The 26,938-nt window shown below is 31.0% G+C and overlaps 1 protein-coding gene across 4 annotated transcripts in view; it reads left to right on the forward strand.

Moving 5' to 3' along the window:
* The window catches only part of LOC139481412 (uncharacterized), a 57,492-nt gene extending 30,554 nt beyond the window's left edge, over positions 1–26,938 (forward strand). For 3 of the 4 annotated variants that reach the window (XM_071264733.1, XM_071264735.1, XM_071264734.1), the window contains exons 2-10: positions 9,495–9,644; positions 12,009–12,127; positions 14,679–14,803; positions 17,531–17,838; positions 20,616–20,669; positions 21,534–21,672; positions 22,914–23,029; positions 24,891–24,972; positions 26,175–26,938. In XM_071264733.1, coding sequence (XP_071120834.1) covers positions 9,495–9,644; positions 12,009–12,127; positions 14,679–14,803; positions 17,531–17,838; positions 20,616–20,669; positions 21,534–21,672; positions 22,914–23,029; positions 24,891–24,972; positions 26,175–26,491 — 1,410 coding nt within the window. In that variant the 3' untranslated portion in view covers positions 26,492–26,938. Of the gene's footprint in view, positions 1–5,750; positions 5,882–6,756; positions 6,856–9,494; positions 9,645–12,008; positions 12,128–14,678; positions 14,804–17,530; positions 17,839–20,615; positions 20,670–21,533; positions 21,673–22,913; positions 23,030–24,890; positions 24,973–26,174 lie in introns of those variants that run through there. The other variant, XM_071264732.1, reaches the window with a different exon arrangement.

Here is a 26,938-nt window from a genome sequence, read left to right on the forward strand (position 1 = left end):
ACATTTTAATTATAAAGGCAATCGATTGCTTTTTTTATGGATAAACTATGCACTGCAAATGCACTCATCTTTGCACTCCAGAAAGGACTACGGCATATCTAGCATGTCAGTTCTGCACAAATATATGCAAGGGAATTAGCGGGAACAATTATTATTGCTGGTTTTTTTTTCTATTAATTTGTATTATGGCAGATCCGAATATTATAGTCCGGAAAACACTTCAGTTCCGCGAGAAAATCTCTCCCAACCCCTTCTCTATGAATCGGTAGAGCTTCAACATAAAACATTAATTTTACAAGATCACAAGTATATATTTTTTGAGACAGAATTTTTTTATACTTTGCCAAAATAAAGATTTTACTATGCTCTTTTCAAAAATATAATAAAAAGTATGGGTAACCGTGCTATTTTTCAAGCTATGAGTCGTTGAAAATTGCCAAAATTTGGTTACTTTGTTCATGAAAAAACACATTAGTGTGCATAAAAAAAATTCTATGAGATAGAATTTTGAATTAAATTGTGAGAAGAAAGGTTTCATACTATGTTTTAAGAAAATAAAAAGAACACATGGTGTCACCGAACTTGATTTCTTGCTACAAGTAAAAATACAAAAATTCCCTAATAGCCCAGTATAAATTTTGTACTAAAAGAGTTATCTCCCCTTAAATGGCTCATTTGAAAAAAAAATAATTTTAAAACCAAAAAAATAATATTTGTTAAAATATTTTGTATAATACGATTAATTAACAAGTTTTCTTTAAATAGACAAATTAGCCTAATCATTGAATTGCATATCTTTCTCCAAATTTGCAGATTTAGGCAAATAACTAGACCGATTTTGTACTGTGATTGTACAATCCAAGATGGCGGTATACCATGAATCTATCTTAAATAACGTCAAAATCGTATGTGTGGACATATTGTATTGGACATTTTAGTTTTATCTGATATCTCGTATACTAGATTTAATTTATGGGAATTTAATATCAAAATAGAGATAATTTTTTGTACTTTTATCCATTATAATTTTTTTTATGTAGCGAATGGCACTGTATTAAATAAACATCATGAAAAAAAACAGAAAACGTAACCCTACGTTTAATTTGGTTTGAAGGGGACAAAATGTCGGACATTGCTATTCAACTCGAATAATAAGAATCTATTTTAAAAATTCCTGATTATTGCATGAGGCGAAAGTGTGATCTTTGTACAAAATACTAGTATAATAATTATTTACTTTCGACATGCATGGGGATTGCTCTGGAATTCCCTTTTTTGGGACAATTTAACAAAATTTACGGCAACCTTTCGTGCATGGGACACATAATTTGTATCATTTTGATCCCTTTTTTTATATTTCCGTCTTTTCGAGAGAAAAAAAATCGACATTACGTCATCGCCCAATTATGAATTGCTTGTTCTAGACAAACTTTTATATCGTTTGGTAATAAAATTTATATGTTTTTTACGGTATTCAGAATTTCACAAAACTAAAAGTGTAACGCGGGACAAGGAAATCATATTGCAAAATAAAGGTTTTATTGAGTTTTAATTAATGAAAATGGTCTGTTACATATACAAAATTGCAATAATCTGAAAGAAGAGTTTAAAAGCTTTAAAATGATATACAACACTTTATAATATCAATTTTTATGTTTAAAAATTAATAAAATGAATGTGTCTTGTCCGTGATTTTATCAAAGTAACACCAGTATAGCGTTTTAGTATATTGTAAACTATTGCCTGCATGCTCATCCCTTTTTTTCTTTTGACGGTGATATTTATGATTGTCTTAACTCGTAGTTTTTGTTGTCTCTTTTAAGTGGTTCTTCCCTTTTTTGAAGGTCAGAGAATTCTGCTGGTTCACATATGATGAAAGTCTATTGCAAATGTATGATAGTGTATATATATATATCTATTTGGATTTTAGGGAGAAGAAATGTGACTATGTTACAGTTGTTGCATAGTAATCCTGGTTTGAATTCCGTCCCGGACAATCAAAAACAAAACAAAAGCAAACAGATACACGTTATACTCTAAGTTAATTCTGTTTTATTCCTATCTATACATATATCTGTTCAAATTACTTAAGTATTTGACGTTTCCTATAAATCGTAGATCAAGCGTACATCACTGGATTGGTGCCCTCTTGATTAAAACGCAAATTAAAAGAACTATGGTAACCGTATACGTCAATTTTAAAGCGTACAATAACCCCGATATTTGTAAAAAACAAGATCGGTATCCACATTTAATGGAAATAATTCCATTCTTTAAACGAATATGTTTAAAAGATATTTCCATTAGAGCCTGTCGTTACATAAAAGAAAATCCGATTTCGAACCATGTTACTGTTATTTCATGGCATATTCCAAAGATAGTTTAATGAATGACGGTATGTATTTTTCCCAAAGGAGTACATTTGTGATAATTCAATAAAAGGTTTAAGTAGATATTCAATTTATACACTAAATTAATGACGACCAATTCTAGTAGGAGAAAAATTGTCATCAAATTTTCTTAATATGACATTTTGTTTTTGTTCATTAAGTTACACAATATTATAGTTTAGAAAGTTAACAATAATTCATTCATATACAGTTGATCTAACATAAAAAAGTTGACGAATTTCATAGGAATCGGTCAATCAACAAAGACATTCTTTGAAATAATTTGGAAGTCAAATCTCAAGAATGTGTCCAAAGTACACGGATGCCCCACTCGCACTATCATTTTCCATGTTGAATTGACAGTGAAATTAGGGTCAAAAGTCGAAATTGGCTTTATCAGAAAGATCATACTATAAGGAATATGTGTACTAAGTTTCAAGTTGATTTGACTTCAGCTTCATCAAAAACTACCTTGACCAATAATTTAAACTGAAGCGGGACAGACGGACGAACGAACGAACGGACGCAGAGACCAGAAAACATAATGCCCCTCTGCTATCGTAGGTGGGGCATTAAACAAATGTCAAATGTAACAACTTGCATCTGCGTATCATGTTTTTCCACATGTAGTTTATTATTCTGTGTTACTCAGATAAAATAAATTATAATTACTTGTATGAATCCTGGTACGTGCTTTAAACATTTCTAAATCAACCAGCTAACACTTCTCTAAGAACCAAGCATTTTTCAATACTTTATAAGCCAGAAGTTTTTACAACGTTTTATGCCATGTATGGTGGTTTAGTAAGGAATAATTGGATTTTGTTTGTGTTATTATTCTTTAAGGTTGAAATTTATCTTTAAAGCATATGATACCGAATATTCTTGCAGATAGTTTTAACGCACCACAACTCCTAGTTCTACCAAACACCCAGATTTTATTAAATATTTTATACCCGCATATATGATTACTTCACAGAAGAAATGTCACGAAGGCAAACATCTCTTTTTGTCCAATTTCATAAATTGCTATCTTGCTAAGCAACTCAAAAGTTCATATTATGCTACTTCTAGTAATACACAAACAGCTATTAGTTTGTGACGAAAAATAAAGATAAAAAAACCAACCAAACCAATGTCTCTCTCGAAAAAATTTCTTCATTTCGATTTCATTATAAATACATGTACATGATCTCTTTATGAAATTTTGACTTGCTGACAGCATCAATATTATCTAAATTAAAATCTGCAACCAAATTTTCACCAAGAAAATTCGGACATAATTTAATAATGAAGTATCAAAATCTTTAAATAAGTAAACTATTTCTCAATAACAATTATCCTTGAAAAATATGAAACATTTAGGATAAGAGAAGTAGAAATATGAAAAAGATGAATGATATGGAAAAAAATCTTTTTATTGTCGACCCTTTATATCTCAATTACAAACCTCATATTCCAGTGCTAAATCGTAGGTCCTAATTATATATCAGATCTTTAAAATCATATTACTGAAATAACTTCAAAATTTAAACTCATTACCGCGTCCTCTAATAAAGTTGCTTTCCATTTCAAATGACTTGTTATAGAATTAATAACATAGACATTCTGAATGAAATGCAAATATCATTCAAGTTCATCTTGAAACAAGAGTTGCAGCCAGACAAAGATAATTATATATATAGATTTTTTTTATTTATTTAATAACAAAAATTACAAATTCTAATCAGTACGCCTTTTGCTGTCATAACATGATGACAATTATTTACAATCATTTCATTTATGGTGCGTGGGAGACATATTGCTGTAAAGCGTATGAGGGATATCAAGATCAATGCTATCATTTGGAGTTCTGCCATTTAATAGATCAATGAAGATTTGGTGTGAGTGCCAATAAGGCAACTCTCCATCCAATTCCCAAATTGGAAAAGTAAATCATTATAGGTTAAAGTATATCATTATCAAAGTACTGTCTTTAACACGGAGCCTTGGCTCACACCAAACAGCAAGCTATAGAGTACCCTAAAATGACTATTATAAGTCCATTCAAACAGGAAAACCAACGGTCTAATCTATATAAAAAACGAGAAACACTTGTGAATCACACCAACAAGCGAAAACTACTGAACTTCAGATTCCTTCAAGAATTAAGTTTGACTAACAATTTAGAAACCCTATTGAGAATTTCCATTGAGAAATTTAGAAATTGTCAAGAAATGTCTACGAAATTTCCACAGACAAATTAGAATTCAGGCTGATGATTTGGCGTCAAAAATGCCTCAGCAGGATAACATTATAATTCTAATAAGACATGCTTCTTTCGCTTTGTAAACAACACTGTGATAAAATTCTCGATATATCTATACTTAGCGCAGACTCAGAGATATACATAATAATGGCTGTTGCAATATACTTCCCACGGAAATCTACATGTATTGGAACCTATTTGCAGACCCTTTGCCGATTTTATTGATTTGAAAAGTTCAATTAAAAAAAGACAAAATAACTGTTATTCTTATTCGGATGCATAATAAAAAGAAGTAATGCACTAGAGCTCGGAGAAATCAACAAAATAAAAATAAAATAAAATTCCACGAAAGTCTATTTTTTTACGCATTTAAGTCATTTAAAAAAAAAACATGACGTCATACAAATGAAACCGCTAAAGTTGAAAGTTTTCTGTTACGTGAACCATCAAATTCGTATGATATTGTATTAAAACTGATTTTTTGAGGTAGGTTTTGTTTTATTTTCTATTCTATTGCGTTATTTGCATATTTACTAATTTCAGCAAGTCAACATGGTGGCTCCTTAGTTACGAAATGTCAACTTTGGATTTGACGGAAGCTTATTTGTCTTATTAGAATCGAAATAATTCATGGAAACCATAGATTGTTGGAAATTTACACATGGCCTGGGCCGTGATATTCGTTAATTTTATTCCTCGCTAACGCACAGGATAAAATTCCGAAGATAAAGATACCGAAGTGACATTAAAATCTATCAAGTCTAAATTGAAAATGGCAAGGCAAAATACGAAGATGACCAAAAGACAAGCACATTGTATTTTAATTACTAAAATATACGTTTTTCAAGTTTCCTTTGCATGGCTTTTCTACTACAACTACGTATAATATACTTATTCTTCAATTCATATCACGAGTAAATCACTGTCTCAATTTTGGTTTAATAACACCCCCAAGACTAAAAACTAATCATTTATGCAAATAAAATGCAAAAATAAGATAAGATATTTAAATATACATAAATGAAGACTTGCGTGTGATTTCATTGTAATTAATAATCATTTTGATTGTCACACTAAATGTTATATTTCTTTGCATTTTTTGTGTTGTTCAGACGTACTATCATAGAACTAAACAATAGCACGGTTTATTCGAGTTCTCGTTATTTGATCTGTGTGTTTCAAGTGTATATTGGAAATACTAGACGACAGTCACATTCTCCAGTCACAGAATATTGAAAAAAAGGTAAATATTCTTAAAGTAATCTTCTATTTATCTGAAAGATTTGCCCATAATACAAAGTGCATATCGTGTATATGTATTCCTTAAATGAGTTGAAAAATTATAAGCATATGGAATTTTGTTAGAAAGGTTTCGTCAAATAAACTCATCATAGATACCAGGACTAAATTTTGTATAAACACCAGACGCGCGTTTCGTCTACAAAAGACTCATCAGTGACGCTCGAATTCAAAAAAGTTACAACGGCCAAATAAAGTACGAAGTTGAAGAGCATTGAGGACCAAAATTCCTAAAAGTTTTGCCAAATCCAGCTAAGGTAATCTATGCCTGAGGTAGAAAAGCCTTAGTATTTCAAAAATTCTGAATTTTGTAAACAGTTAATTTATAAATATAACCATATCAATGATAATTCATGTCAGCACAAAAAGTTCTGACTACTGGGCTGGTGATACCCTCGGGGAAATAAATATCCACCAGCAGCATTAGACAAAATCCGATGAGAATAACAAATATAACATCAAAACTAAATACATGATAAATTTGCGCGAAAAAATGATATGATCATTTCATAAATAGTCAGATAAGGAATGTATCTCCCTCATGCAAAGCTCTTATTCCTTTCACGGATTTGGCTGTACTTTTTGGACCTTTTGAATTATAGCTCTTCATCTTTTATATAAGCTTTGGATTTCAAATATTTTGGCCGCGAGCATCACTGAAGAGACATGAATTGTCGAAATGTGCATCTGGTGCAGACAAATTGGTACCGTTAATGTTATTACTTCAACTACTAGCTGCAGTTTGATTGTATATTTTTTACGATAAAATATTTCTATTTATTCGGTTATGAATAAAACTTTTTTTCTATTATATTTTAGAAAATGGAGAAGTTTAAACTCAGCCTTTTGAAATCAACACTGATGAACAGCTCACTTCATTCATCCCAAACATCTCCATCATTAGCACAGAACGGTTTGGTGAGAGAAACAATGGAGACCCATCCATAACCATATTATTGACATTTCATTACAAAAAATATTATAATATTTAATAATGGGACTTTTTTGTTGTAACTACATTGTAGTTGTAGGATAACACACGGTACTATGGTACATGGAAACGAATTGATTCTTGTTACAATTTCATAAACCAGTTTGAAAGATCAATTAAGCCTGTATTTACAAGTATTAGATGATGTACATATATTAAGTTTGTACTGGCTCACTTTTGAATTTAGAGGCAGTCGTTCTGATATGCCACAATAAGACTAAATTGAATTCATGCATCATCTATATAAACTAATCAGAGATACCAGGATTGAAATTTTGTATTATGTCACTTTACTTATGTTATTGCGTCACAGTAATTGTTCAATGGCGGCATGTCCCGCGGTTGACCTCGTGACCACTGGTGTAACTTATTTATGAAAAAAAGCAACTCAACATTGTTCTATTTTCTATGAACATCATTGATTTGGGTTATAATACATCGCGAGGTGTTAAGAGAGGTATAGTGATATGCGTATTGTTATCATCAATAGTCGACCGCAACGACGTGCGAGAATAAAGAAAAATATTCATTGAATGCAACAGGTCAAATGAGAAAGAGAGGCAAAACATACCGTAGAGACATTACAATTCACGAAACAACAGTACACACACCGCAACATAGAAAAATATTGACTAAGCAACATGAACGTCACCAAAAAACAAACAAAAACACCACTAAAACCCAAAAGAAAGAGCAACTGCTTAAGCAAACTTAGAAGCGATCTCTGGTGCTTAAATTTTAACATAGACGCATTGATGTGATGAAAAAGTTCTCTGATCTGTATAGAACGTGACGTTGTTTTACATTGTAGTTTTGGGTATCTTGTGAGAGATCACACGCTTGTCGAAATTGACTTCGTATTTATCACTTATAGTCACTAGGGAGCCATCTCAACATTGGTCTCACTAGAGGATGAGAGAAACAGGAGTTTAAAATGAACATTTCATTGGAACACTCTTGTCAGAAATGGGGTTTCTGATACAAAAGTTTTCAGTTAACAAGTACATATTTTATGAAAATATTATAATGGTATTCAAAAATATATGTATTAAATATTATAATTATATGTTTGCTTGTTAATAGTATATTTGATTTTAACCTGTATTATTATACTTATTGTGTAATTTTTAAAATTAACAGTAAAACATTTTTCTCGAAGTCTATATTCCAAGATTTTGAAGTATTGTTGGTTATAAAGATGTTATTTCAGAGTTTTGACGTTCTGCTTTGCTCTGTTTTGAAATCACATGCGTAAAATTTTAACATAATGGTGTCACTTTTTATTTCAGTGTTAAAGGTAGCAAGCATAGCGGTTGCCTAAAATTTCATAATTTTTGCATACAAATTTATATGAAATAAAAAGGATATTGTCAGCCATTTTTTTTAGACTAACACGTTGGATAATGAATTTTCTTTTTATTTACACTTAACAGTTATGTCTCTTGTGGACAGTTGTCTCATTGGCAATCATACCACATCTTCTTTTTATATCAGCTATATAACACTTTGTGATTTTATTAAAGTTCAATCATAATAAATTTTTATGATATTAAGTACATATCTGTCAGTGGGGTTTAGACACTTTTTTTTAGAATGGTTATAATTATTTCCGATAATTCATGAGATCGGATAATACAATTTTGTCTATTGCAGTATGACGTCAATGTAGCACTTTAAAAACTGCATGTCATAGGCTACAACCATTGGCATTATAAAAGGTCAACCGTCTCGACGTTATAGCTATAGGGTATAGGCCATTCATGTACAGTTATAATTAATGCTTTGCTATACTCCAAATATTTGCAAAGCAAATACCACTGTAAAATTCTCATGAAATACAAAGTACATTTGTTTGTGTTTGAAGTTTTTAAAATTATAAAGAAATTCATAGTGCTGAATATATGGCATAATTTCATTCACATGCACAATTTTTTGTCGGTAGTGAATGTATAATAGAAAATAAATAACTATTTATTGATTGATTTATAACAAGTTACTAGTTACTATTAGATGATTATTGTATAATTGATACACAACTAGGGTAATATCCTCAAGGCGTGTAATTGCCATGCGAAATATCTTGTTAAAATTCCTTATTATTTGTATTTTCACAGTTATTAACTGATCCAACTTGTTCTCCAAACATTGTTTTGTATGTAACATTTGTCAACGTTATGTTTTTAGTGTCAGTAGCAAAATTTACATCTTACAAATTGATACAAACATTGTAAAACATACATGACGGGAACGGACTATATAATAAGAACATGAAAACAAACATCATTTCCGTTCTTAAATCTGTTTTGTTTTGGACTCTAACATAAACTTTTTATCTCGGCAAGACGCCGGATGCAGCATATAAAAAAGTTTTTATTGTGTTTAATAGTTGAGATCAGTTAACAATGAAGTATGCTTCGATTTTGTCAATTCCAACCAATATGGTTAAAAGACTGTTCCATATCAAAACAGTACGTAATACGATTAAACATGCATCGAAATTTAAAGTTTTAGACTTATATATTTGTTTTGCAACTCGAATATAAAATTTTCTTTTTATTTCATTCAGGAAACGATAATGGAGAAAGAGAGTCTGTCGTCAACAACACATTACACTCGGAAGAAATCGTTTCCTTTTCAACACGAACATGGATTACATGCAGGGATGTATAGTGCTCATGGCTCTAGGAGACCGTCAGTGGCTTACAGGGCCGTTAAAGTAAGTATAATTTTAGTATAGATATTTAACAGACGGTTCTAACATGATAGATAATGATAAACATCACGTGGTTCATTTTATCTCTTTCTTCAGGTAAAAATTGATAATGACGTCATTTTTTGTTTGCCGTTGATTAATTTTGATACTGTGACGTAATGCCTAGAGACTATGTCTGATGACACTACACACAATGAATTATGTTTGCAAATCATGTAAAACAAATCTCAAATGTTTCTTATATATCGTTTTAATCATTTGTAAAATTAGAAGATTATCAGGTTGTTGCAGGCGTACATGTAGAACCAATACGTATCATACTGATTTTCAGACAAACCGTTGACTGTTTTTTTTTTATTTGTTTGTCAATTCATCGGTTTGAAGCTATTTTTTCTATGTCATATTTCTCTTTAAAAATAAGAATCAAGAGAAAACAAATGTTTAAATTAGGACCGATCAGTTGCTTAAAATTATGAGCTTATGAAACTTTTTCATTCAGTAATACATACGATGTATACCGAGAATCATAATTAACATTAAACCTATTAACTCATTGTGCAGTTGGTATATTCTTTCCGAGCACCTGTTGTTGTTGAATATTCTTTTGTTAATTAAACAAGCAATAATCATAATTGTCATAGAGCTGCGTAATTATCAGATAGTACTTCATCATCACTCATTGACGTATGATGAACAAGGTGCCAGTAATGTTTTAGAAAAAAATTATTCTTTGTGAATCATCCTTAAACAACACATTAAAATATACTTTTTGAAGTTTTCAATATCTTTACCTTGACATCGATAATTAGACAACAGTATACCGAGTGAAAATTGCTTCCTAATTATTATTTGCCAATTAACAAGCTTGTTAGGCATTCATTGAAAGAAATTGTTTGTAGTCCGTTTGTCCGTTTGAACCAGAAGCAAGGTATTCAATTTTTTTAAAGCAATTACGTAGCATACATTTAGTTAAAGTTAACACTATTACTCTTATGTAAATCTTTGTGATAATGCCAATTTGCATTGTAATTTGTATTAAGCTTTATTTAAAGTTTTGTTTTCTTTTTGCTGAAACTTGAGATATTTAAGTGTTTGAGAAATTCATTTCCGGTTACGCTGAATAACATTTCATGTTGTTTAATAGTATATCATAAAACTACTATGATATTTGAATTTTCTTTCTTCTGAGAAAAATAATGTATTTAATTTCAAAACATTTTTCAAACATCATAGCACTCGATTTTTAGCTTCTTTTGAGAAAACTTAAAACTGACTTGATTTAATACCAGAAATAAATCAAGCAAATGAAAGTGGAATATTACGTAATTGTATTCCATCTTCTTTAAAAGATGAACGCTTGTAAACGTTACTCCCAATTTCAACTCTTTCTGGTAAAAAAATTCCTCTTAATGTAACTTGTCTTCTAAATTATGATTTTATATAACAAAAAGGTGTACTTGATTGATATGTTATGAATTTGTAGTGTGTTTTGTCTTTTGTACTTGCATAAAACATTTGAAATTATTAATTGATATTGCTGATACGATTTTCATCACGTTTGTTTTATTATCATATTATATAATTAGTTAAAGATACCGAAGTAAATATATTACTAACAATTTTCCTTGTACAAAATAAATACTTGTTCACTTGTGGTGAAAATTAACTTTTCTTACGATACATTTACATAGACGATAATTGTTTGGTCTGTATTCAGACAAACATTTTCGAGATAATATGATTTTTATGAAAATATGCTTCATGTGAGTATATTTTAAATTTTTATTAAGATATACGTTTGTTTTTTTTTCTGTAATGCATGAATCTATTGATCGAGTATTTGGAATTAATATCAGGATAATAAGTTACAAATAAAATTATTTTTATGGAATATTTGCTCTTTTGGAAAGAGGCATTTTAAGATTGCTATAAAATATCAGTGTTTTGCACAGCGACTTCATCTGTAACACCTGAAATTTGAATACCATTTTGAATTTTGGCTATATGTTGTTGAGAACTTCGCTCATTAGAGATGTGTTCGAATCCGATCTGAACTGACAATAGCAATTTTTATAGCCGAATATCGGTTGTTAAGATTATCTCCATGTTTTCCGCTTCAACAAACAACTAATCCAAATTACATAGCATTTATACCGAGCAAACAAACCAACAACCAATTAGAATTGAATACTTACCAAACCTCCCTTATAATTGAAATTTTGTCCAATATAAATGTTAAATCAGCCAATTTATCTACCAGAAGGTGACATTATATTGTATGATTTGCCTATGTACACCCCACTGAATTCTTGTTCATATTGATACTTAGAAGAGTCTAATCTGTACATGATATTTCTGTTTTTATAGGCCGTGGAAAATGTCGCTAGACGAATGTCCACACCTGATTTTTCTATTGAAAGAATCGAGCAAAACTTAGAGGAAGAACTTGCTAGAGAATCAAAAGAACCAGAAAAACTTAGAGACATGTAAGATCATATATCAATATCACAAACTATCATACTAAATCTATCAAATAATGAAATAGTTATCAAAGGTACCAGAATTATAAATTAATTCGCCAGACGCGCGTTTCGTCTACATAAGACTCATCAGTGACGCTCAGATCAAAATAGTTATAAATGTAACTCTTACGGTGGTCATTGGAATATATTATTTACTAAGATGACACAATATTTAAATGACATGACAATGTTGTTACATAGCTATTCAAAACAAAGATATAACATTCAGGATAGAATCGAAAATTTAGTCATATTACAGGACTTCTTTATTCATATTTACTTTTATACTCATTTTTTTTATATCCATGCCTTCAGAAGCGACGTACATTGTGCCCGTTTTCCGTCCGTCTGTTCTTTCTTTTGTCCGTCCTTGCTTTAGTTTCAATGAAATGTCACACAATCTTTAGTAATTGGAACCTCTATATTATTCTTGTAACCAATGATTTTTGGGGTTTCACATAGCAAATCCCGGACTTTGCAAAAGCATCATTCCAAATAATTTTTTTGTATTTTGACAGTGAAGTTTGGGCTTGTAAGTTTAGTTATATGTATGCCTTGTAGTCCATTTGTTTTATGTGTTTGAGCTTTTAATTTGTTTTTTGATTAGGGACATTCCTTTTTAGATTATCCTTGGAATTTAATTATTTTGTGATTTCACTTTTTAATACGTCGTATATACTGAATTTAATTCTTTAAAAAGAATAAGGAGAAGGGTAACAGTACATCAATTAGAAAACCCTATATCGTATAACCATCAATATATATAAAATGCCCTAACATGACAAATAAGATACAATTCAAGCGAGAACACTTAGGTTCTAAGTTCAAACAACACAATTTTTATAAGAAAAATGCCTGTACCGAGTCAGGAATATGACAGTTGTTATCTATTTATTTGATGTGTGTTATCTTTTGATTTTGCCATTTGATTAGTGACTTTCCTGTTTTGAATTTTCCTCAGAGTTCAGTATTTTTTTATTTTACCTTTTATACTCTTTGAAATTACAAAAAAGATAAAATTGAAAGTATCCGTTTTAAATTAATTCCGCGCATAGTTTTGTTGTTGTATGCTTTAAATCTTCTACCGAAATATTAAGGACGTTTGTCTTTTTCATTTTTAGCCATGGCGTTGTCTGTTTATTTTCGATTTTTGAGTTTGACTGTTCCTCTGGTATCTTTCGCCTCTCTTTTCCTTAGTAAAGATGCATATCTCATGATATACATGTATGAAATGATTGCACAAGTACACACGGACTCTAATGTAATGTTTTTTTTTCTATTTGCTAAGCTAAATGGATTAAAAAATGTCCTTTTGTTTTCTTTCAAATATCAATGAAGCCAAACAAATGTTTCTAACATTTTAAATTAGTCCAGTTCTATTTCGATTTTGCTTCTATATAAATGTTATAGCTGTTTCCTATTTTGAGGTTGCAGACTAATAGAACTATCTATTATATTCAAATGACTATGCATATTCCATTTACATGTATATATGTCTGTGATGAAATTTTAATGGTACAAATGTTTACTTTATTTTAAAAAACTGTAAAAGACATTCATTATTTAGTTTAAAATAATCAATTTTCATTCTATAACGAAATAAACGAGGAAAAACACTTAACACTTTCACATTAAAATAGAATAATAGATTAAACAGGTCTTTATTGAATCAAATATTTAATCTGGAATAAAGGAATATCTTATACCAAAGAACATGACAAAAATACTATAACAGTTCAGCTACTTTGTTTCGAATATACAAGACAAAAGTTGTGTTTTAATGCATCAGTATCACGCTTTTATCTTCAGTTTAAAAAAAGTTTTATGTATATAAAACATCTTAGCATCAACTGAATAAAACAATAATAACCAAAATGATAAACTAAATGTTGGATGAATATTATTGGCATATATCTCGGGCAATCTGTTCATAGATGTAAAAGTTGTGACGTTGGTCATAATTAGAATTTGTGTGTAGACATGAATAGTCGAAAAGAAGAAGAAAAAATAGTACAATACCTTATTAGCAAAACACGCATAATCTCAATTGACAATGATTGCCAGTTTTCCGGCCGAGCGTAGTTGGTTTTCTCCGAGCCCCACTCCAGTATCCAACAATAAAAATATGTGCGCTATGAAACAGACGAAGACAGGCGAAAGAAACCATTCAAATTCAAAGTCGAAAATAAACTGACAACGCCATGGCTAAAAAAGAAAACGACATACATACAAACAATAGAACACAAAACACAATAAAGATGACTTAAGACTGAGCTACACGAACCCCAATAAAAACTGGGGTAATCTTAGGTGATCCGGAATGATAATTAGATCCTGCTCAACATGGGGCACCCGTCGTGGCGCTCATATAAGCACAAATCCGGTATTATGTGCAATTACTGAAACACCATAATCAATCAATCAACGAATAAGGAAACAAAATGACACTAAAATACGAAGTCAACACAAATAATATGCATCATTTTGAAATAAAGAAAAGCTTTTTTTGTTACAGCTTACGAAGGTCTGGTGAGAAACTTCTACACAGTAAAAAGGTTCTGTTTTTAATCGTGCTTTTAAACATCATCGATTGTGGATTGGTTCTTGGTGAACTAATTTTAGATATACACTTTATAAAAGGCAAGTATCACATAACGTACCATTTAAAATTTAACATACAATAACATGCATCATAACACTCCTACTTATTTTCAAACTTTAAAGTCTGAATAGTTTTATTTATGAAAGGCTTGCCATTAGATTTTAAAAATTAACTGTCATGTATTATACATGTATTTATCGTATCATATAAAGATTAAAATCACAAATCGAAATTTTTTTCTCATATATTAGACAATGTCGTGATGGTTACGAGGATTTTAGGAGAAAACAGCAATGTTATGTTCTTCATGTCAATAAAATGCAGCATTACTGATGTAACTTAAACCAAAATTCAATTAGAAGCAAGGTTATGTATTGTCTTTGATTACAAATTAATGCATTTATGTTATTGATACTGTATTGACAGTGTCGTAAATATCAAAGTAAAGGAATGATCAAATACATTTTGATTTTATTGATAATAATTGTTCGAAATTATTACGTCTGTAGAGTCTCCAATATCCAAAGGCATCAGTTTTCTCTAACTTTAGGATATTGACTCGATAGTGTTACAATTAAGGGCAGTTGCCGTCCACTCTTTTTTCTGTGTACATTTTTGCTTTAACTATTGAGTTACTACTTAAATGTATTTTATACGTACATGGATGATGTACGTGGGTCACTTACATTTCAAATATACATACAGTCTTTGCGAAGGGAAAACAAATCTGTAATAAAATCAACGGTACTAAGTTTGTTGCACCAGATGCGCATTTCGACAATGCATGTCTCTTCAGTGATGCTCGCGGCCAAAATATTTGAAATCCAAAGCTTATATAAAAGATGAAGAGCTATAATCCAAAAGGTCCAAAAAGTATAGCCAAATTCGTGAAAGGAATCAGAGCTTTGCATGAGGGAGAATATAGTAGTAGTACGGGACATTTGTACCCAATTGTAATCAAATTAAAATTTTCCGAAAATATAATTTCGCATCAAGGTAGATTTCATGGTTTTGAAATTATAGTTATTAAATATCACCAGGAGGCTAATGAAATAAGTTGAAATGTTGATAATTTCACAAATGTTTTGCATCGCAGCAAAAGAATCATACTAATATATCATGATTTTTCTATTAGATGATTACATTTGCAGAACAGTGTTGAAATTATGTAAAGATTAATTTGTTATATATGAAAGTATCAGACGTTTTGTATGGAGGGGGTATATCGTGGGAGAGTGTTATATTGAGAGAACATCTATAACAAGAATATGGCTAAAGCTATTTTCTTGGCGTTTATGTTTTCACGAAAGAGATAAATGATCCATTCAAAATCATGACTTAAGCAATTTTTCATGGCATTTACGAATAGTACTACTTCACTATGAAACCCGATTCATTTCTTATCTCTTTTTCTCTCCGTGTATCTAATCAGAGAAAGGTCGTTATATTTACAAGACCTTGACCACAGTAACCACGATGTGAAGAACAAATTATCGAACGTATCACGGAAAATTGGCTAAATTGCTTTATTAATATATATTATTGGTAAATATGGACGGATGGTTGTCTAAAGATTGATGATTATCCCGACCTTCTTTAATCAAAGTGATTGATTATACCCTCTTTAGGAAGATTATCTTTCAATGACGTGTCTTAGACTACTCATCATATTCTGTATGCTACGACTTAATATGTTCAGGTGCTACAATGGTTATTTGTGGACAGATAATCACATATCTATTACGAAAACTGAACACTTTGTTGTTGCTTTTTTTTTGCATAATGTATAAGGTATGTAAAAGAGGAATGAAAGATACCAGAGGGACAGTCAAACTCATAAATCGAAAATAAACTAAAAATGCCTGGCTAAAAATGAAAGAAGCCAAACAGACAAACAATAAAACACATGACACAACATAAAAACTAAAGAATAAGCAACACGAACCCCACCAAAAACTAAAGGTGATCTCAGGTGCTCCTGAAGGGTAAGCAGATCCTGTTCCGCATGTGGCACCCGTCGGTCGTGTTGCTTATGTTATTACCAATATTATATGTAACAATCTCGATGCATACGTGTCTTATTTTTAGTGGAAAAAGCCCAAAATGTGATAGGGGTAGTTTTTTTTGTTAAGTTCTCCTGAACTATTTCTTATTGTGTTTTTACTGTATTTCTGTCACGCAGTGCTGTTATTTTAGCGATATTTGGATTTGTTTTCTGGCAATTGTTTAATCACCTTTGAACCCGGTAAACTACTGTTGCCTGTATGTATAGAGTAATTCTTATAAACGGTAAAGACGGATAACTTTCCGAACACGATGGATCACGTATGACAAAGAAGAGAGACAATGTTTTGTCCGACAGTAGTTCTTGACGTTTTATAGAAAAACCATCAATAGGTATTTGCAAGTCTTGTAAATGACAGTTAGATATAAGAAACGTTGGGCTTTGTCGTATGTTGTAAATCATTATAACAATTGTAAACGCAAGTGAATAATAAGATGTAACGACCTAATCATGGCCAAGTCTTTTAACATTGACACTTTGAATAAGACGACAAAAGACATTACTTAGAATTAATATATTTTCTTTTGTTCCTATGATGAATTGGACTTATATTCAGTATGATGTTATTATTTCATAACTTCAAAGCAATAGTATGTAAAAAAACTATAATAATATTTCATGTATAAAAATGTATGCATTTCGGATACTTCATCCTTATAATTAACTTTGTATATTAATAACTTCATATTTCTCATTTCAGATATGGTAAACGACTCAAAAGTTTTAATCAAAAAGTTCATGTTTATCTTACGAACCGAGTTTTCTACAATATTTGGATTAATAGATATATTGGATGTACCAGCATATTTCAACACAGTCATAAATACAATTTCACATCCTACTAAATTTAATCTGACGTTATCAAACTTATCTAGTGACCATTTTCAACAATTTACACATCAAGATATGCCAACGTTTTTGGATCCAACAGTAACATCCGTAGAAGAAGATATAGCGCATGCATTTCACAAAGCTAGTATAGCAATATTAGGATTCCTTGTATTAATGGTAAGCTTATTACAATGTGCGAATTTTGCAGCATAACAACAATAACCGTTTCTGAGATAACGCAGTCCTGTCCCAAATACATATAAAACCGCATCAAAAATCATAAACCTGGTATCTCTGAAGAGTTTTATCTAACCAACACAGCAACGTAAAATTTTTAATTACTGTAACTTAATGAAATACCACTAACGGTACACTATTTCTGTACCAGATGCGCATTTCGACAATAAATATCTCTTCAGTGATGATCGAGGCTAACATATATGAAAATCAAAAGCTTATTACAAAGATGAAGAGCTACAATACAAAAAGGTACAAAAGGTATAACCAAAGCCGAACAAGGAATTAGAGCTTTGCATAAGGGAGTTACGTTCCAAAATCAAAATCAAAACCATAAATAATAGCACATGATTTACTTTTTATCCACATCCATTCACTACAACATCTAGTTAATAATAAGATATAATCAAGTCAGTTAATAACAAGACGTAGAATTTAAAAATGTACTGATCTTCAAGTATTCTACACAAATTTTCAAATATTCATCATATACTTGATCAATAAGCATTATGACTGATGCCACCATAGAGCACGACTGGCAAACATATCCAAAGCAGTTTGCATCGGTTTGGGTAGGGTTTGGTAGTCTTTGATTGTTGGACTTTTCAAGTTCAATGGTTTAAGCAGTGACCAATCTAAGTTTTTCACTTTCAAAGTTTCTTATTCGTTCTCCGAAAGAAAACGAGATAACAATAACGTCCTTAACAAGTACAGCATATTTTGGGAAGATTGTCAATGAACAGCGTTCATTAATACGTTCAATCCATGCATTAAAGATCGAAGAAATATGTGTATGAAACTATCTGTTGACATGCAAAATGCCTTTTTCTGTGTATTCGGATTTTTGTTTTGGCGTGAATATATTATTAGTTAGCATTTAACAATATCCTTCAACTCTACTTTCCGCTATATAAATGATGTTCTTTCACTAAATAATTCAACATTTGGTGATTATGTTGCACGCATCTATCCCATCGAACCAGAGATTAAGGATTATACAGATACAGTTAAGTCGGCCTCATATCTTGACTTACATCTAGAAATTGACAATGAGAGTCGGTTGAAAACTAAACTTTACTATAAAAGAGATGATTTCATCTTTCCAATTGTGAACTTTCCATTTCTGAGTAGCAACATTCCAGCAGCACATACACACGGGGTATATATCTCCCAATTGACACGATAATCCCGTGCTTGCATTTCCTATCATGATTTTTTTATAGAGGGTTGCTGCTCACAAGGACGCTATTAAACCAAGAGTTCCTAATGGTGAAGTTGAAATCATCCCTTCGTAAATTTTACGGACGCCATCACGAGTTGTTTGAACATTATTAAATAACCGTTTCACAAATGATATCGGATATGTTCCTTACGTCGTAACTACAATCCCCTTCCCTTTCATGAATGTGACATACCGAACTAGACTATTACCGGATTTGTTTTCACATAAGCAACACGACGGATGCCATATGTGGAGCAGATCTGCTTACCCTTCCAAAGCACATGAGATCACCCCTGCTTTTGGTGGGGTTCGTGTTGCTCATTCTGTAGTTTTTCTATGTTGTGTCATGTGTGCTATTGTTCATTTTTCATTTTAGCCATGGCGTTGTCAGTTTATTTTCGATTTATGAGTTTGACTGTCCCTCTGGTATCTTTGTCCCTTTTTTTTTTTTTATTTCTTAACAACGGTAAAACATGTGAGATAAAGTATTGCAGTATCAGGAAATGCGGCATACAAATAACAAAATAAAAAATAAAAAATGCATATTGTTTTTTAATTTTTGCTAATCCTATTCAAACGCAATTTTCTCAGTTATAAAAAAACTCTGCTTTCGAAATTCCACTGTAACACTTCAGTACAAAATATCACCATTCATTGTGGATATTAGAATCCTTGATTACAAATGTTTTTTGTTGGGCAAACGTCCAAAATCAGCATGATATACAATTAAACACTTTCTGTGATAGCTCAATTTCATATAAGCCTGCAATGTGACAGACAAATGATAACAATATTATGTTTGTCTTTTCTATTTTGACAGACTTGATTTCTTGGATCAACCTTTTTGGTTTCAATAAGTAGTATACTGATGTATAAATATTAACTGTAAACGAAAACTTATTTATTGCAACGGGAAACCGACTGGCGAAATAAGATATCACCAATCAATATTTAAAATCTGTAATAACCAAATGGAATCATTACCAAAATGACAGTATTAATATTGAATTAACAATGGACGAAAAATATTCAATGCTACTTAGTATAAAGTCTACCAAAAAATAATAGAAGAAGAGCATTTTTTTTTTATATTTCACAACTAATTGTATTTTATGTTACGTACAACATATGCAATGTAAGCAAACATTGATATTTCTTTTTATTAAATATGGATGAAACATATGTTTCTATGCACGAATGTATTTACTGTATTTAATGAATTGGAATAGAGACATGATACATGAAAACATAAGGTCATTGCTGGAATGAGAAGAAAGATTACTAGTCTTCTGGCATGTATTTTCTTACTGCTCATATTTGCAAAAAGGTTCAATGTCCCTCCCATGTCCTTTTACAAACAATATAGTCTATGAACACGACTTATGACAACTCTTTAGTTGATTTGATACTAACTAAAATTCCTTGCAGTCGATATTTTTAAATGTTTTTATTGGTGAAAAAATAATAATTTATTTATTTTTCTTTATTTTTACAGACTCTTTTAAAAGTATTTTGTTATGGAAAAGAAATATTCAAGAAAAAACTCCAGGTAAACTTTGTAAATTTGGAAACAAAACTAGTGACACAAGTTACTCAGTGTATGTGTATATATTTAACGAATATACGAAAACGATGCAATATCCATTCAAAAAGTTTAAAGTGTTTTTCTGGCGTAGGTCATGGGAGTATATAATCTTTTCATTTAGCCAAAACCAGTTAAAAAAATCGTATGGCAAAACAATTTGAAAGTCCTGTGATCTAAATTATGAGGGATTGTCAATCAAATTTGAATCTGAGGTTTACATTTGTAAGTAGTTTACGATATATGAACGGAGTTATTGTCCATATTACTTTTAACAGTGTTTTGTGTTTTTGACTGCTATCAACAACTATAATAGAAATTTTCTATATCAAACATTTTTTTTTTATTTTGCCTATGACATTAAAACCTATAAAGATAAAGCAAAACTTAAAAAAAAAATGAAAAAAGCAAGACTTTTCTAAAAACTATAAACAACAAACAATTATCATAAAAATAGATCATTTAGCCATGTTTTAATCAATAGAGACAATTGCAATTTACATGTTTAGTTAGGTCAGCATCATTGGCTCTTTGCAGGTTGTAGCTTTTTGGTTCTTTGATTTATAACATTTTAATCTTTTATGAGATTTAAACAATGGTAAAATTGTGTTGCCTTCATGTTATGACAATTGTTATAGTATGTGTAATATAGTCACTTAATAGTGTTGTGAATACTTAACCGTTTAAAATAACATTGTATGTATAACAGATATACATCATTTATAACAGCTCTAAGTATTGTCATGAACTAACGGACAAAATCATCAAGATTGATAAACCATGATTATGGGTCATGCAATGTAATGATTTATAAAATAAATCTCATTTCAGCTGTTTGATGGTGTAATAGTGATTATATCCTTCGTCCTAGATCTTGCTTTTATAAAAGGTATGATGGAATATCCACTAGAAGATGCAGTAGAAATCCTAGCATTCCTTATACCATGGAGAGTAATAAGAGTTGCCAACAGTAAGTCACATGGTACAGAGAATTCCATAAGATCTCTCTAAATGTAAATTGTGAATTAAAAGTTAATGGAATTTAATCTAATTCTAATATCAAGAAATGTCAAGAAGAAGAATTAATTAAAACGAAAATTACTTTAAAATCACCAGTGCTTGATTTGTTTAATCTAATTTACAGAGCAAAGATGTCAACAAAACACAGATCAATGATAGAACAAAAAAGAATCACAGAAAAAAAATGTGGGAATTTGTTCAAGTATTCCGAAAGCATGATATTTTGTAAAAATATTTTTTCAATCTTAGCAAAACAGCACTTAAATGTATTTTTTGCTTCGCATCACGGTGCGGAGCTATACGTTTTAGTCGAAATGCAAGCCATCTTGAAATAACTACTTATCACATATCGATTCTGATTGGTTGCTTTAAGATGCGTCTGAGATACAGCAAAAGCTATTGGTTTAAATGGGATAAAGAATTATAGACTTTTCTTGCCTCAGGATAAGACAAAAATGCCGGAAAATTAAATACTATGAATATTTCAGTTCTGATTAAATGTCAATAATTCATGTCCGTTTAATATGCATTTATTGCACACTGAAATTCAATAATGAAATGTCAATTATTAATACATGTTTATTTGCTGTGTTAATCTGCAATATGCACGATTTATTTTGCTAAATAATGTTAAAAAATATATTATGTGTATTATATAACTTCTGCAAATCTAAGCACACATCAAGATAGGCACACCTCCAGAGTCGTATTTATTTGTGAATGATTCAGTTTTCAACAAGTAAAGTGAACATAATGTCAAAAGCATGGGTGTTTAACGCACACTCTCAATTTGCTAATAGAAATACTCGTTGTCAATCCAGAACTAAGCCGTTGTTTTCAAATACAATAAATTTTTCATTTTGTTTTAATAATCAAATGACTCCACCAAAACGAAAATGAGTTGTACCAAAGAGAAGGTAGATTGATTTACTTATGTAACTCAATTATTTGACACTGTTAGTTAAGGTTGGGCTAGCTATTTTGTATGAGTATTTTTTTTTCTTGACATAACCTTTATGAAAAATGTACAATCATTGAACTTCACATGTACACGTATTTGGTTTTAGGGTTGCTGATGAAGGTAATTCCGGAAAAATATTTATTAAGAGTAAGGACATAATGCATGTTATTGACTGAATGAATAAACTTAAAAATCAAAACTTTAAGATATTCTTTCATCTTAATTTTCAGGTTTGGTTGTTTCTGTTACAGATCAAGCTCATTTACAACTCAAAATTATATACTCACAAAAGAAATCCACCGAATCACGACTACAATTTAGTCAGCAGCAAAATCAATATCATAGTGTAGGTATACAAGTTGTTATAAATAAATACGGATAAGATACTTCACGACGGTTGACATATGAAGAGCAGGATCTGCTAACACTTCCAAAGCACATAAGATAACCTTAGTTTTAGTAGGATTCCAGTTGCTTAGTCTTTATTTTTCTATGTTGTGTGTTTTGTTCTATTGTTTGTCTGGTTGTCTTTTTTTGTTTTGTAGCCATGGCGTTGTCAGTCTATTTTTAATCTATGTGTTTGAAAGTCCCTCTGGTATCTTTCGCTCCTCTTCCATATTTTCGACAAAACATTTTTTTAACTTGCATATCTAAAATTCTCGTATGCATACAATGCATTAGATTCACTAAACTGTTTTTGTTGGTAAAAAGGAGATAATAAAGTTTTGAATAAGTGCTATCGCACATTACAATACTTTATACGTTCGATACTTACTTTATAAGAATAATTTATGTATATGTAACCATTTGTTATAAGTTTTTCTAACGTCTCTCAAGGGAATTCTTGTCAAAATCCAATTAACAAAAAGAAATGACAAAACTCATACAAGTTTTCATGTAAAATGAACCATAATAAATATATATTTTTTTTTTATAATTTTGGGTAAACACCTCGAATCTGAGACATTAAATAGTCAGGTAACGATTATTTTATAATGACTGGATATAACCTTCGTGCATATCTTAACATTAATGCAAAAAAAAGAGACCGACTCAATACAGAAACATCTTAGTAAGAATGAAAAAAGGTAGTATTTCCCTTTTACTTCACATTTCGCTAGTCAAGAAAGATGATGTCCTCTCACTAAATAACTCAAATTTCGTTGACCTATTAAAACTATCACTTCGAACTTCAATTAAAGGATACAGTTAATTTTACGTCATACATTATCTAACATCTAGGAACTTATTGCGAGGGTCGGTTGAGAACAAAACTTAACGACAAAAGAGATGATTTCAGCTTCCAAATTGTGAAGTTTCCATTTCTATATAGTAACATATCACCAGCCCTATAGTTAGCACTGGCTTTGTTGACATGAGTAATCAACGAAACTTAGATTTTTTTTCAAAACATAAGAATTTTCTACCTAAGGAATACTGCAGATTACCTTAGCTGTATTAAGTGAAACCATTAAACATTTGGGTCACCAATGCTCTTTACGGAAATTATTCACGAGTTGGTTGACGTTTATGGACTGCTTAACAAATAACGACATATAAGTTCCAATTGAATTTTTCGAAAAAATAAGGGTTTTCTTATCCCAGGCATAGATTACCTTAGCCGTATTTGGCACAACTGTTTGGCATTTTGTATTCTCAATGCTCTTCAACATTGTATTTGTTTGGTTTATAACTATTTTGATATGAGCGCCACTGATGAGTCTTATGTAGACGAACCGCGCGTCTGACGTACTAAATTATAATCCTGGTACCTTTGATAACTAATGTAACCACAATCCCGTCCTCTTTTTTTAGTATGCAACATACCGAATTATCGGAAAGTTTGTATTCAACGCAAGAGCAGGATGTTTCACATTCCATAGTAATTCATACCCTTAGCGGTTTTGGATGGAGTTTCTCTTTGTGTCGTTTTTTTTTAAACATGGTGTTGACAATTGATCTTTACATTATCTCTTCATCTATTGTCTTGTCATTGGGCAATATAAAGCTTTAACGTTTGTGCTAGTTGTACATTGTAGTTGGTTTAGTGGGAGGCGTTTAATTGAGTTCTGAATGTTCTAGCGTTCGTATGCCATTTGGTTACTATTTCGCTGACGCGAACCTACAGTTTTTATTGATATCAGTACTATTTAAATATTTGAACAATCTTTATCGATACAATGTATCATGAATTTTATCAATTTTAGGACGTTTTGAATAGAGTAAAAAAGTTGTGTGAAGAAGAAGGAATACCAACATGGAAACTATCGACAGCTATAAACGAAATACGTGAGTTTTATCGTCAACATAGAACTCTGAATTTCAGAGTTAAGGGATATGATCTCCTGTTCTGGCGCACCCTACATTTTCGTCCTGTGTCACATCTGACTACGGATATGTTCGACTTCTTACAATTAATATCCTATTTGACGTTGCCTCTACTTTTTGTGCTATACTTATATGAAGGATATACTATAAACCATCTTATTTTTGCGGATACTTTATTTCGCGTTGAACCCTTTCTATACCACTTCGCGGCTATTATTTGTATGTTTTTCTTGTTCCGTTTTAGCCATGGCGTTGTCAACTTACGTTTGCTCTATGAGTTTTAATGTCCCTCTGTTATCTTCTGCCCATATTTTATCTACATTTCAAACCAGTAAAAGTCTTAAATGGCCTATATCTGTACTCGACAGTACTGATTTTTACTCGACCAGTTTGAATAGGTCGTAATTTCACTCGATATTACTCGACCACAAACTTAACCTTACTCCACTGTGCTGGTGTGTGATTTGACCTTATCTCCGTTATGGAAAAAAGTTTCAATTGAAACAGTCTTATCCCACTCCCGACCTGTACTGGACCAGATTCTCACCTATTTTGTTTCCAGTCTGAACCATATTCGATACCAGGTCTGAAGAATACTCGACCAGTCTGAACCATACTCGAACAATGGTCTGAACAATACTCGTCCAGTCTGATCAAAACTTGACCACATAACGCGATTTTCTGATTTACTTGATGAAGTTTAATAAGGAATGATACAAGTTTTACATATAAGCGACGATTTATATTCGCCTTATTTTTCTACTCGCAAAAGTCGCGAAAATTAATCGCTCGCAAAAATAAGTTGGTTTACAGTTAAGATAAGTGAAGGGAAAGTAAGCTATATATCTGCCAAATACTTTGGCCGAGGATGATATGTGTAAAAATTGTAATACTTACATTTGAATATTTGTAAACAATATATAGTACAAAGATGTGGTATTATAGCCAATATGAAAACTCAATAAGTTAACGTTAACATGTTTTTACTAATTATGCTTTCTGAAAATCATATTTTTTGTATTATTTGTTTCGGCGAAAGGGAAGGAGGGGGGGGGGGGTCGGGGTATGAAAGTAGTTTGTAAACAAAATGATATTCGTTTTCAAATTATATTTTTCCTTTTTTTGTTGTATAAATCTAATGTATGAAACAATATATATTGCAGCCTTTCCTAGAAAGAAAAGATCAAAGAAATTCGGATTGTCCATAAAGAAGACATTAGATAAATCAATAAATTGTATGAGATTAAACGATCCGCGGGTTTCACTTCCGTATGGAGATCCAAACATAATATTGTCACATGACAAGATGGGGTCAGACTCTGATGAGGAAGATAGTAAGTCGAAAATGTTTAACGTGCCTTCCATACATATAATTGAACCATCCGATACTATTTATGAATCTGACGAGGAAGATGAAGAAAATGTCGGAAGCGGAAGTTCGTTTAGTGATGATGAAAACGATGACAGCAGACAAGTTTAAGATTTTTATTTCGGATTTAAAAATGCTACGCACATAAGAAGAAAGTGATTTTATAGCAAAATCTTGCAAGCAACCTAAGTTTAAGAACAACAATGCAATTAATTAGAGGATCGTAGTGACGTAAATGTATTTTTTTATTATCGTTTTATTGAAACGTCGACTCTCTGTATATAGAAGCTTAAAGAAATGTGATAGAACAATAATTTAAAATTTGAGGACATAAAATATCTATGCAATATTTTGAATTAAGTTTGATGTTCTGTACAATAATTTGTCATACAGTAACCTAGATATGAAGCTGGGTCAAATGACAGAAGATATATTACTGTTTACTGTTTCAAAGAATCCTATTTTGAAAGGAATATTGTACAGTATAATCTCAGGAGCAACCATTGTTTGTTATCGTAGCATTCCATGCCAATTAAAGATGTTTATAATTTTTCATAA

The sequence above is a fragment of the Mytilus edulis genome, chromosome 7 (assembly GCF_963676685.1).
Source record: "Mytilus edulis chromosome 7, xbMytEdul2.2, whole genome shotgun sequence".
NCBI lineage: Eukaryota > Metazoa > Mollusca > Bivalvia > Mytilida > Mytilidae > Mytilus > Mytilus edulis.